The sequence below is a fragment of the Netta rufina genome (genome assembly GCF_964035555.1).
Source record: "Netta rufina genome assembly, chromosome: 16".
In the NCBI taxonomy this organism is placed as follows: Eukaryota; Metazoa; Chordata; class Aves; order Anseriformes; family Anatidae; genus Netta; species Netta rufina.
The window spans coordinates 2613320-2627361 of record NC_140140.1 but is presented as its reverse complement, the minus strand read 5'-3'; the positions used below and the strand labels follow the sequence as shown (position 1 = coordinate 2627361).

Sequence of the window (14042 nt, the reverse complement as noted above, 5' to 3'; positions counted from 1 at the left end):
GTGGGGACAGCTGCTGGTGCAGAGCCCGGGGGCCGATGTGGTTACCCGGTCGGAAACCTCGGGATACTGGAGGAAAAGGGACTTCTGGCTGAGCTTATAGGAGAAATTCTGTCGTTGCATTTCATTGCAATTAAAATTCGAGAAGTGGAATTGGAAGTATTCTGGTATCTTAGTGATTTGAAACATGCCTGTTACGCTAAGCCCCAAAGAGAAGTATTTTTAAGTCAAGCGGCTCGCTGCACAAAAAAGTGTTCTGCATATTTTAGAGGTTCGTACGGTTACCCGCATATTTCTCTAAAGTAGGAGGGAAAGACTTATTTCCTTTAATATTTGGAGAGCTGGGTCATTTCTTCTGCTGGGCACTACTTGAAGACTGGCAGATTTCTGAGAGCCGTGTGGCTTTGCAGCACTGCGCTCTCCTCGGTGCCATCAGGGAGGCTGCTGCCGTGTAACAAGAAGTAAATTAATAGAAATAATCAGGAGGTTTAGGGGGTTAGAGGTTTGTTCCTGAATCCGGATTTAACAGATAGGCACCTTTAAAAGGGTTTAGACATTGAGCTTTGTTCAGAGAACTTGCAGATGATGTGTTGCAGGATGAGCACTGTATGTGGGATGGAATTTGGAGCTTCCTCGCACCAGTTAAAGCAATTAATAGTAATGGTATTCATTACATGCTCATTACATAACGTGGCTTGTTCTGAGAAACAGACTGCTGGAGCAGGAGGATGGAAATAGCAACTGTTAATTTCAGAGGGCTGAGCCTCTCAAGGTTGCACCCAGGAGGGAAGAGAGCCTGCTTAATTCCCTTTGCGCTGCCCCAAGGGGTGTGCAAAGGGGAATAGGCCTCTCTGCGGGGTTTTCCACTGCTGGTGCCATTCCAGGTGCCAGCATCAGGGAATATTTTGGTTGTTCCCAGCTTTTCCCCTGCTGGGACGGTTCCTGCCCTCGCAGCACTCCTGGTGCTGCCTGGCCTTACCCATCCCTGCTGGTCCTTCGGTGCTGACCATGGGCTGTGGCTCTCAGCTGCTCCGCACAACCAGAGATGTCAGTGTGGGATTTAAGGAGTGTTTCCAGGCTTTTTCAAGCTGCACACCTCAGTCTGCCCATGGTTATTGTTGCTTGTCATCACAAATTGGGTAGCGTTACGCACAGAGCCAGCTTGCGTGCCTGTGTGCACCTGCGCTCGATGCATAATTAATTGGTACAAATGCCTGAAGTAGGTAGGGTGGTGTGTGTGTCTGGAGGATCTGCTGGGCCCTGGCTTGCTGGATCTCTGGGTTAGCTCCAGAGCCGGCTGGGAGCTGTTGCTGAAGCAGGGCTGAGAAACAAAACCCAGCGTGAGAGCAGAGTGCTGCCTGGCTGCCAGCTTGCCGGGCTGGGCTTCTGAAAGACCTTCCCTGCTTCTCCTTGACTCTGCTGCTGCAAAAGGCTGGGAGAGCAATAGCTGACTGACTGCCTCTTCTCCCCTTTTGTTCCTAGATGGGGATGGTCGGAGACTCAAGGGAGCCATCCAGAGGAGCACAGAAACGGGGCTGGCTGTCGAAATGCCCAGCCGGACCGTCCGTCAAGCCAGCCACGAGTCCATCGAGGACAGCATGAACAGCTACGGGTCCGAGGGAAAGTAAGTCACTGAAAGCATCTGGGTAATCGCTTGTGGGATGCTCAGTTCTTCTTACACCTATTAATTTTCCTCCAGTGTGATAGACGATGTCTCTGTCAGACTCATCTCAGCTGCAGGTGTACTGCCCATTCAATTACAGCAGGTCTCTCTGCCTGCATAGCTGGCACATCCTTTAGCTGTTTATATACTTTTTTAGTGTCCTCATTATTCTGAGCTGAAGCAGATACCCATTACTTTTAACAGCTTTGCTTTTAGAAGAATAATTCAGGGTGAATAGCTGAGGCCCATTACAGGTAATAAATTATAAGCCGGCAGTCTTTAATGTTGCACAATGGCTGTCTCCCCTGTTTCGAAAGAGCCTTTTGCTTTGGGAAACAAAAAATATCTAAAAAAAAAAAAATGTGCAAAGGTGATAAAAATGATGCAAGTAGCGAAATAATTATTCTGATATCAAAGTACATATTTAGAAACACTAGTTAAAAATACTTATTTAGAAACCGTAGTTAGAAGTTTTGTTAACAAACTTTCTTTTCTGTTTCATCTGAGTTAGTGTCCTAAAAAAATGTATTTTAGAACTGTTTTTTGACCCCAAGAAAGGTTATAACACCTCCTATTGCATTTAGGCCCTATAACTGAATGCAAAGCAGTGGATCCATTGTCCATAACTTCAAGGACTGACTTGTCTTCAATTCTCTTTTCTCTGTTTCCATTGTTTGAAGCCATAGATGGAGATTATCGTAATTTTATTAAGATGGCCATTCATGGGATCTCTGAAGAGGCTAAAAAAATAAAAACATAAGAAAACAAAACAGTATTTAAAAAGGGGCAGTCAATATATATATAATCAAATTCCATGCTTGTAGGTGTGAGACTAAAATGTTTGTGTACCTAAAATGAGTCCTGCTTATGTACCACACTCGGCTTCTCGCTGCGCGCTCTCCCTAGCCCCGTGAGGTATTCCAAGTACACCGTGCTGCTAAAATACCAGGGTAGTCCAAAGGCTCCCTCAAATAATTAATGCAATTCTGGTGCTAAATAAGTAACGGGCTGTAAATTAAGAGCTACTTTCTTTAGCTTTGGAAGTAGGCTAATTCTGGAAAGGCATCATAGATCTGTGCTGAAGGTTGGAAATAGTAATGAGGCACAGGCTGCGATAGCAATCTTGTCACTCCGGAGCTGTGATGTACCTTATCTCTTCCGTGAGCCCTTGTCTCTGGGGAAATATTCCTTCTACACCACCACAGTCCTGTGGCTTGGAGTTCTGCCTCTGCTACGAGATTCGGAGGATTAGTGATTAAGTTCAGTCCCTTGGCAATGCAGGGCAAGAATCTGCTTTTGTGCAGAGCAGAATATTTTTCTTTTTATATTTACATAGCTTATCCTCCTGGGAAGGGGGTGTAATTCTCTGTGTCCTGTCCTTGCACATGCTGGCTGCTTGGATTGGTCTTTCCTGGAGAGGGAATATTTCTGCCAATAAAATATTGCACCCGGCCGAGTGCTGTTTTACCCTGAGGACAAGCTGCGTGTAGCTACCAGTGCAACAAAGAAGTCAAAATCCTGTCTTGCAGTCCAGATGTCTTTATTAGAACAAGCCTGATGGCTGGTATTCAAGCCTCAAACGTGGCCAGAACGTCCTCACCAGCCCCTCTGCCAGGGATGGGACAGTTTCTGCTCCCACTTCTCTGCAGTGTGTGATAAGTGGTTCCTGGACTCTTTGTTCCTAGGTGGGATAATTGGGCTCTCTGGAGAGCCCACGGGAATTGCAGTTATCTGCCTGAACCACCAGCGATAAGCAAACGGGGCCGAGAGTACAAAGAGCAAAGAGGGCTCTATTCTCTTGAAACATGGTGGCAGGAGAGTTTCTCCGCTTTCTTTTCCCATTGCGAAGAAAGGAAGTATTGGGGGAATAGCCTCGAGGGGCAGAAATGTATTCAACTAAATCAGATTTCTGTTGGTTTCTCTTGTTTGCTGTAGCTGTGTTCCCAAGGAGGCAAAATGAGGATTCGGATGACTCCATTAACTGTGGCAAGTTTATTTTCTTTTTAATGCTGGCTTTCTGACTGGTGCAGATAGTCCTTGGTCAGAGACATTTGTTGGCAGTGTCTGTCAAAAACCTGGTTTCCAGCAGCACGAGGTTACCCTACTTCTTCCTGCCCGTGCACCTCTTTGGTATGTGGATGTGGGAAGAAAATTCATTTAAAACATCGTCTTTCCAAAGGGCTTGTTTCCAAAGGTCGGTATAGTTTCATAATCCTCTTCAGTTTAAGGGCTAAAAGGACAACTTCCAAAGGTGGCACACTGAAGCGATCAAACATTTATGTAAAATTTTGCTGCAGAAGGCCTTAAATACCTGCTCTGATACAAACACACTCTTGAAAAGTGATGCTGATGGACTGCTGTCGTGTTTCCTGCAAGGAGCTGTCTACAGCTGCTCAGCTCAAGTGCAAAGAACCACAATCGAAGACTTTTATGTATTGCATGATTCTGAGCAGCTCTGCTTATAGTGTGAGCACCAGAGTGCCTGAAATCTGGATCATTTTATGGAAGGCTTATTATACAGGGATGTACTTCTCAGATCCCCTAGGCCCTCCTTCAAGAAAATACGCATTTCAGGGTCTTACCCAAAGACTGGAGTATATGGAAGATTAGCGGGTCAGAAAGATGACTCTCCCAGAATTTAAACTCCTACGACGTGTCAGTAAGTGCTGACAATGTCTCACACTGCCCCATTTCATTTTTTTCCCAGCCGTATTATGCAGCTTTTGTACTGCACGGTAGTTGTGCACCAGTATAGGAAATTAATGTAATAAAACTCACTGTGTGCCCTTATAGAAGAGAAAGGTGGTATTTATTTTAAACAAAACTGTGTTCAGCCATTCAGACTTGTAGGTTTCTCTCACCAGCTCTCTCACCCCACGTGCAGGTGCCAAGCCTCGTGCATCTGGGTGCTCTGCCAGGCTTGGTTGGGTGCTGCGGGGAGGAAGCACCAGGGACACCATCTGTCAAGCCCTCACTGCGTCTTCTAGGTTGTTCTGCACAACAAGCTTGTTCTTGGACTGCTTTTTAAACACTTTCTAGGACTTGTTTCCTATTACGGGCTGATCTTTCACTTCAGGGTCTGATTTTCTTCATCCCCCATAAATCCCACACAGAGGTGTTTCCAATCGTAATTCACCCAGCCCAATCTGGTTCTGGTTACAAATCCCTACAGCAGTATTTTCTTCTGAGAACATATGTGGCAGCCTGCCTGAGAGGACAGCTACCCAGTATAGCAACTCTCAGGACAACACCAAGATTACCCAGCGATAACACTGAGCACAGAGGAGGAACTCCCCAGTAAACCCTTGGGATGCAGCAGGGCTCCCGCTCCGTCCTGGCTCCCACAGCCTACCTCTTGTTTTGGCTGCGTTTTGATGCAGCTGCACAAAACCATGTGCGACATTCAGCAAGCGACAGATTCTGGACTTAGGTGTGCTTTACTCCTGCCAAACGCTTTTCTTATTGAAAATGGAGCAGAAAGGCAAAAAGGGACCTGGAACAACAGACTGCTAGCGGCCCCAGTCCCTAATGTGTGGCACTTGACAGGTTTTTTGTTCTTGCTGGCTGCTGCTGAGATGATGGTCACAGAGAGCTCAGGTGACGTTTACCTTAGAAAAGCCCAGCAGGTGATGACCAGCAAACACTTAGAGATGTGTTCGTGCAATTTCTGAGATGAGCCTGCCTGTCCAGCAAGGACCATCCTAAAGGCTCGTGCTGGAGCTGTTCAGTGAGTGCCTCTTCTTCAACATCTGCAGCCGAGGGACTTCCAGACTCCTTTATGACAAATCACCTCTAGGGCTCTCCTTTTATCTGAGTCTTTTAAAAGAAGAAAAAAAAAAAGTGTTAATACAGCTCAGGCTGCGAGAAATCAAGGCCCAGAGGTCTCGATGGAAACCAGGGAAGGCACGGAGAATTGTTCCTGTAGCACACCGAGAAATTCATCGGCCTCTTCACCAGCAGCACACCTTCCTGTGCTGTTAAGCTTGACCAGTGTGGCTTGGAGAGGTCGCAGCCTTGAAAGCTGTACTTCCAAGACTGACTGCAGTGAATCCCACCTGCAGGAACCTCTTGAGGAGCAGGCAAAATTGCTCCCTGACGGCAGGGATCTTTTATTCAATGTGCCTGAGAAGTTGTGGTCTGTAAAACCGGAGCTTGCCTGGCGAGGTGGGGAATGGGGGAGGTCTTTGTACATAATTCCCTGCCTATTTTTTATAGCACAGCTTAGGTGGCAGAACTCATGCAGCAGAAGGATCCATACACAAAGGGAGTACAGGGTGTTACAGCACATAAGACAGTACGTCACGGTGCTAAAAATGCTGCAGAAAGCGGAGTGGCCAAGAGGGAGCGGAGCTTGTTGGGAGGCAGAGACGGGAACGCTGCCTGCCTGGGAGGAGATGTGCAGTTGGTGCTGTTCGCTTCATTTTAGGTGCTGCGGGGACAGGTGTTCACCAAAGCCTCTCACTGCCAACGTGGGGGCTCCTGCAGCACTCACATCCACTTGGACAAGGCACGGGGCCGTGTGCCCAGTCCCACGACGCTACGGTCAGACGTACAGTGCATTAATAATGCCTGATAGGCACTGTAAATATTTTAAAGGCAGGGGCAATGAATGTTAAACTAACCAGTTGTGCCTTCCTCCACAGCTGATAGATAGTGACTTCGCTTTTGTGTGTGTTAGATGCAATTTAAAAGAGCTCAACATCCAATATGGATGAGTGCGATTGTGAGGCAGTGCGCTCCTGCTCTCTGAAATTGGACTTCTGATGTCTTCTTTCTGCTCAGATAAAATAACTATTGAATACATTATCATTCTCAGAGGAGACTTTTTTCCCTCTTCTTCTGGATGAAGTGCGTCTTGCTGGCCCAGTTTTTAAAGGCAGAACAACTTCCACCTGCAGGAGATGCTGGATATATAGCAAATGGGTTAATTCGGCCACGCAGCTCAAGCCACTGCTGCATGTTTAGTTGCATGGCTGTGTTCAGGTAACCTGCTTATTAATTACCCCTTTGTGCACTAAGAGGATGAGAACAAGTCTTTTAGAAAATATTTACAGGAAGAGATCGGTGCTCTCTGAACCTCAGAAATGCCCAAACAAATTCCACGTATGTACTAGAGGCGGTGGAAGGAGCTCCCCTTTTAGGAGCAGATCACTTCTAAAGGCTCGAGCTGATGGCAAACAGGTGGTTGTGTGGACAGCACAACTACTTCACAAAAAGCAGAAGACAAAATGTTGTCTTCTGAAAATAGCTGCTCTCCGGGGGCGCAGGGTGGCTGTGGTGAGGCTGCAGGCTTCACGAGGACCCGCGGTGCTGACCCCACAGAGGTGCAGTGCTGCAGGAGTCGGGATGTGCAGCTGTACTGAGAGATGGAAACGGGGCCTGGGGCCCAGGGAGAGGACACGGAGTCACCTCAGAACAGCCCTGGTTGTGCCAGAGCTCTGTGACAGAAGGGCTGCCAGGGGAGCTCAACGCCTCGCTCTGCCTTCCTTTGGTGTGGACACAGCAGCCGGTACGTGGCCGTCACAGGCTGGGGCAACTGAGGGCAGTCCCAAGGTCTTGTAGGAGAGAATCACAAAGTGTTGTATCGAGGGCAAAGGAAAGGAAATAGGCTGGCTTGTGCTTCTAACTGACAGCTCAAAAAATGGTGTTGAGGGCTGCCTGGGAAGAGATGGGGAAGGAAAAAGTAAAACCCAGAGACAGATTGTCTGGGGGGTGATTTTTGGAAGAGGTTCATGAATGATGTGAACGAAGCTGCTCTGTCTCGAGGCCTGGCTGTGGACGGGGTGACCTGTGCAGGTGTTTCCTATCCTATTTCATACGAGTGCTGCGACGTCCTGACAAGCTGACTGTGCAGCCCTGTGCAGCAGAATAACGGCGGTACCTGGCATGCAGCATCCCAGAAGCGATTTAAAAATAGATTTAGAAAAGAGGTCAGACAAACTCCACATGGACAAGGGTAGAAATTAATGATACGTTTTCCCTGCACGTGTCTGTGCAGATGCACGCTGTGCATGCTGATGTGCAGCGAACAAGGGGTGGGGGTGAGCCGGAGGCTGAGCACAGCCACGGATGCAGGAGGAGAGGAATCGGCACAGGTGCTCCGAGTCCTCCTTGCACTGCTTGCTATTGAAACAAGCACTGTCCTTCTAGTCAGTCAAATCCTGACTGGTTTACAAGCGAAGTTACAGCTAGTTCTCCATCGGAATGGACGTGAAGGAGAGCAGCCGTGCTGTGACGGAACCGACTGCGGGGTGATCTCCGCGTGAGTTGTGAGTGCAGCCCAGGCAATGCTGCCACCTCTGAGGAGCAGAGGAGCAAGCAGCTGGCAAAGAGCCCTTCAGCCACTCCTCAGTTACACTAAAGAGGACAGATTTCATGTGCCCCGACCTGCAGCGTGCATCACAGGAGTGCAGTCTTCAGAGACTGCTGTGCAGATTTCCTAAATCATTGGAATTCTCACTGCTGTTAAAAATGCGCAGAAAAAACCAACTAGGCAATTTCAGCTCCAGCCTGAATACACAATTCTTCATATTCTGTGAACACGCAATTTTGTTTTACACATACACATGTCACAAAAGAGACAAACTCTTCATGCAGTCACCTTTTTCGTGAGGTCGGGAATGAGAACTAGGCGTGCGTTTGGCAGGGGCTGCATGCGGGCTCTGCTTGCGGCTGCCTGGAGCGGGCAGGGCTGGGCTCCCCGCTCTGCCTTCCAGCTGGAGCCTTGCAGGCGGTGCTGTGGGATCTTGTCTCCCTCTCGTGGGTGTCCCAGCGACTGCAAGGACAGCGATTGTCCCCTGCGGTCCCGAGGTGTGTCCGTGCTGCAGGTGCTGTGATGCCGTCAGCGTGGCGTGGAGGCACCCACGGTAGCTGGCTCATGTTCCTGGCTTGGTCTTTGCAAATGGCTCTTATCCATCCATCTGAATTGGGTTTTGCAGCTGGTACTGAGCCTGGAGGGCGCAGCTGATACCTGTGCAAACAAAATTAACGTTACTGCATTTTTTTGCTGATGCTGCTCAGCAGAGACAGCTTTGGTTGGCTCAGAGACCCCAGGATCAACCACATCCTGAGCTCTGTTATGCTGCTGCCTCTGCTTTGCCTCCTCACCTCCTGCAGGTGCTCGAGCACAATGTCCTGTGCTTGTCCTTGACAGCCTGGAGGTGTCCTTTTCCTCCCTGTGCCTTCAGGTCAGTAACAGAATCGCATTTACTTAAAAGCAATCCCACCGCACACCCCCTAATCTTTAACTTCATTAAAACCATCCTCATTCAGCTGGGGCAGAGCAGAGCCCATGAATCATGGCTAGCGAAAGCAGGGGGCCAAAGAAGAGACAATTAATTTCTTTCCAGCCCAAAAGGCTGGGCTGTGCTCTCTGGGTGGAGGATTTGTGCCCTTCCCCAGCAGGCTGACACGTGTCACCTGTTCATCCTTCTCGGCGCGCTGCTGTTCGGTTCCGTAGCAGCAGCCCCGCTCCCCAGGGCCATGCTATGACAGTTGCTATTTGCAAGTCAGCTGCAAAATGCTCCCTCTTTATTCCTGCAAGCTATTTTTAGCACTTCTCTTTACACTGAAATAGAAAAGACATCCTTTATTGGTGATAACCAGGTTACAGTAGCATTTTCTGCCCGTAAGGTGGAGCGTTTCGGGAGAAGGAAGGGTGCGGTGTGCCGGGGCGTGCTTTAAGTGATGGGACCAAAAGAGTCCTGTGCTCTCTCCTCTGGGTGGTGGAACACAAATGTGAAAGGCCTGTCGGGGCCAGAAGCTCCTCGTGCAAGGAGGGTGATGGCCCTGTCCCGGGGATGCTGAGGGGGCACCGTGTCCACCCCAGCAGCGAGCAGAGGAAGCGGTCGGGGCCGGGACAGGCTGGGTGGGTGCCCAAGCGCTCTCTAGGGCTGTGCTGGAGGAGCTCTCTTCCCCCCTGCTTCAGCTGTAGAAACAGCAGCTGAATGTATGGGGAGGGTCTGTCCCACAGACTCCAGCCCACACCGTCCTCAGCCCCCCTCACTTGCTCACTCCAGCTCCTCGCCGAGCACTTGGTGCACGGAGCTCAGCGAGCGGGATTTGAGCACCCTAAATTTAGCCGGTGCAGCTCAGTGGTTCCTGCTGTTTTCTCTTCCCATGCATGCTAAATGTCTGCAGTTGTGTTTTCCTCTCCCCCCTCTCCTCTCCAGGGAGAAGCAAGAGCTTTCTTGGAGATGGCTTATGATTTTTCCAGACAGAAATTGTTTCCATTCCAGGTTTATTGGCCATACCCGAAGAGATGTCCAAGAATCACTAAAAGCCCAGCAGCCTGATGCAGAGCTGGTGTTTCTGATGCCTATTAAAGCAGGGCTGCAAAAGCCCAGCCTCTGTACAACGTAACTGGCAGTCCCACCAGCTAATGGCATGATCTGTTAAAGAATTAATTCCCTGTATCTTCCTTCCCCAGCCAAACATAACAAAATGAGGGAACGTTAATTGTCTAATGTGATACTGAGGCTGGCAGCCAGACTGCTCGAGTCTTTGCCTTGGCCTGGGGTTAGAAAGGGGCTGTTGCCATCCCTCTGAAGATCAGCCTCACGGTAGGAAGCAGCACAGGAGCTTTGCTTCTCCCAGCTGCTCCTCACCAGTGGCGGTGGGCAGCCAGGCCGTGTGCCTGCAGCATGGCCCTGCTGTCCGGGTAGCGATGCCCTGCGGCCTGCCCCTCGCTCCAAGTGGCTCTGACAAGGGCACATCATTTCGAGGTAGTCCCAAACCCTCCGACTTCTGAGTCTGAGCAGAGATAACAGTGACATAGGTCTTGCTGCGAGCTCTTCCAGTCGCTGTTGTTCACCTCCAGCCCAGCAGCTCTTGTTCTCTCTGGTGCTTTGTATTTTTTTAACCTCGCTTTTCTCCTGCTCCTGCTGTTTTCCTCCGTGCTGGAACATGGTTGATGGAGCTGCAGCATCTGCTGCCCCATTAAGGGGTGCTCTAATTTGGTGGTTTGGAGGGGTGTGCAGGTGTGCAGGACCCTGTGCCATCCTGCCAAATAGTGGCATCAGCCTTCAATGTGAATCTGTGCCCCACAGGTAATGGGAAACAGCCCCATGGGGCGCACGTGGTGAAGTATTTGGAGTCCTCGGGGGGCAGAAAGGCTTCTCCTTGCTGTCCTGCAGTGAGCAGTAAGTGGGGTTTCTGCGGGTGGGCTTCTCCCAGCTGTGTCCCCACCACGGTCACTGGCCAAGTTTTGCCTCGCAGCCCTGCCCTTGGGACGGGGAACTCACAGAGCCCCGAGGCTGAGCTCGCTTTGGGCTCCTGCAGCTCCAGGCTTTGCTGCTGGACTCCTTTGTTACCCTAACCCTGGGCGTCCTGTCAATGAGACCGAGCATCTGCTCCGAGCACGGCGGTGAGCGTTTCCCTGAGCGAGGTGTCTCACCAGCTGGTTATTTACGCGCTCGTTCAGGTCACGTACTCCCCGGGGTAGGAGCGAGACCGAAGTTGTGCCCATTTATCTTCCACGAGTTGAAGAGAATAAAGAAAACATTTACCTTCTGGCTGAGAGTCCCTTCATCCCCTGCTGAATCATGTCTTTCTCTGTCGGATCTCCTGTTTTTCGAACTATTTTAGGTTCTCCAAGCACAACTTTTCATCCTTTTTTGACCCTCTGTGGACGGCTCACTGTGCTCAAGGAGCCTCGCTGGTCTCCCGTGCGGCAGAGCTCCCTCGTTCCCTCCTTGTATGGGCAAATAACCGGCCTTACACAGCCTGCCCGCTCCCCCTTCCCCTGTTTTCCCCGTCGTGTTTCCCTGTCCCTGCAGATTCAGCAGCCCTGCGTGTGCACGCATCTGTCCCCAGTGCATGACAGGTCCAGGATCTCTGTTCTGTGCCTTGTGCTCGGGGTGCTGCTCCTGGGGGCTGCCCCGTTGGGGATGGGGAGAGCTGGGCAGTGGGACAGGGACCCTGAACCCATGGGGTCCCTGCAGGAGGGACGGTGGCACTGGGGACGCACCCTGTGCCTGCGGGGAGTCGGTGACACTGAGAACAGGCTTAGATATTCTCCGCAATTAGTGCCAATTATAACTCCTGCTGCTTCTGTCGTGTCTCGGAGTACCACCTGGGGTGCTGGTGCGCGCCGTGGATGCAGGGTGAAGAAGCGCTGAGTCGAGGGAGGCTTCGGGGAAGTCTGCCCCGCTCGGAGCCCATCCCAAGGCTGCCTGTAGGATGCCAAGGCGCCCTCCTCCCTCCTCCTTTCCGCACAAGGTGGCTCGTAAGGAGCTGGAGGGCAGATGCTGAGCTTTGTATGCCGCCTTCCTCGGGGGAGTAAATAAATATCCCGCCAGGCTGAGACCGGGGCTGCGAGCAGCTAATGAGGGCTGAAACCTCAACCTGAAATTACCGCTCTTCTGGGTGAATGGGGTTAAAAAAAGGCTGATTATTTTTTTTTAATGTCTTTTAAATGTAACTGGCTTGCAGGGGGGATTCAATGGATCTTTGTGAGCCCGCAGTGCACAGCCCTCCCCGGAGGCAGGGCTTCTCCCCATCTTCATCACCAGGGTAAGCTGGAGGGAACATGTGGCCCTCCTCGCCCGTTCATTTCGACGGAATTAATTCCCAAAGCAGCGAGCTGTGTCACTGTGTGGGGAATGCCCCCCTCCAGGGGCCTTTGGAGAAGTGCCGGGGGCTGCACCTTGTGTGGCTGCCCTGCGCAGCACCTTCCCCGGGGGGCAGCACGCAAACCCGGCGCTGCAGCGGGGGTAACCCCACAAACCTCCTGCCGTGTGTTGCAGCGGCTGTGCCGCGGGCTGCTGGTGGAAGCAGGTGTCAAAACCACCCGGTGGGCGTGACTCCGGTGTTGAGTGATAGGAAATAGGGCTCTGGTCAAGAAATAGGTGAGTTGCTGTGTGTGTCTGAGAGAAATGGGGGATTCCGTCCCAAGGGGATGGATGTCAGCACCCCTAAGCTCCCCTCTGGCTACTACTCTAGCTGTGTTAATTCCTTCCCAAAACTGAAGGGTGGGAAAGGAGAGCTACCACGCCAAGCAGCTGCTCAGATGGCAGTGCTCCCTGGGAGGGGTGACAGGCTGCATGTGGGTCTGGGATGGCAGAGATGTGCCCTTGCAGACGATTCATTAGAGATAAGTACCAGCCGACTGGTGACTGCAACCATCATTGCCTTTTTTTTTTCTTTTTTTTTTTCCTCTGCAAGGAAAAGGATTTTAAATGGATCCCATGTAACAAAACTGCCTTTGAAATCACTGAGCTTTGCAGGGGAAAAGGCTTCTGCAGATGCCATTCATTTCAAGGATATATTAAATCAGGCTCTTTAGTTACCGGGTTGCTTTAAAATGCAAATTAACCACTTGCCAAAATCCATTTATTTTGCAGCTTGAATTTCAGTGGAGTCCATCTGGCATCTGCTGGGCAGTTTAGTGACTTCCTGGGGAGCATGGGCCCTGCACAATTTGTTGGGCGTCAGACCTTGGCCACCACCTCGATGGGTAAGGAACACAGAGATCTTACGTGGCTTAAATTGAATCTGGAACAGACCACTCCTACGGCCACCTAATAACGCGTCCAGCAGCTGCTGCTCTACCACTCCTCCGCTCTGTTTCTGCGTTAAATCAAGTAGGCTTGGCTGCGAGGGTTTGCTGATTGCTGCCAGTACAGCGTTAGCAGGGGAGCACCAGCTTTATGCTTTCCTCCACCAGAGCTGAAAGGCACAGACTAAGCAAAACGCAGCTAAAAACCTGAAAATGCGTCCTGTGCATCTTTCTGTTTGCCCTCCGCTGCCCATCAGGCTCTATACAGATTTTCTTACCGTATACCATAATTGCATTTTCCCAAGCAGCCTGCAACTCTGGGTGTTCCAGTTTGGGAGAGAATGGAGGCTTGCTGCCACTGAGGAGTATGAGACTGAGTCACCAAAGCCGTGTTAAAGGGCTGAAATTAGAGATTGCTTTTGGAAATGTGGGTTTGAATCACTGCAGAGCTTCTGCAGAGTGAAGCAGGAGGAGATCAGGCACTTAGGGCCTACGGTTCCTTACAGCTCATAGTGGGCATGACACAAAGATTGTTTGTTAACATTTTATTAGCCCACAAATGTATTGTTTTGAAAGTGTTCTGTCTGTTCTGACATTTTGGTTTAGGGGATGTGGAAATTGGCTTGCAAGAGCGAAACGGGCAGCTAGAAGTGGATATCATTCAGGCCCGAGGACTGACACCAAAACCCGGCTCCAAAACACTGCCAGGTAGTGTGCTTTGACCTCCTATAACAGCTCACTGAGCTTCAGCCTCCTGTCACGCTTGTGAAAAGGAAAATTTTGTATTCTGCTTGGCTTCTGTGGCAATAAGCAGTATTTTCGTTGTATGGAAAATAAGGCTGGCTGGGCAAATCTTTTCACTGCTGTACATGCCTTCTTTGGGAA

The 14042-nt window shown here is 50.4% G+C and overlaps 1 protein-coding gene across 1 annotated transcript in view; it reads left to right on the top strand.

Moving 5' to 3' along the window:
• Window positions 1-14042, top strand: part of RIMS4 (regulating synaptic membrane exocytosis 4) — a 55349-nt gene that overhangs the window by 30637 nt on the left and 10670 nt on the right. Inside the window, exons 2-4 of the mRNA XM_084296855.1 lie at window positions 1480-1621; window positions 13003-13115; window positions 13764-13865. Coding sequence (XP_084152981.1) covers window positions 1480-1621; window positions 13003-13115; window positions 13764-13865 — 357 coding nt within the window. The remainder of the gene's footprint in view (window positions 1-1479; window positions 1622-13002; window positions 13116-13763; window positions 13866-14042) is intronic.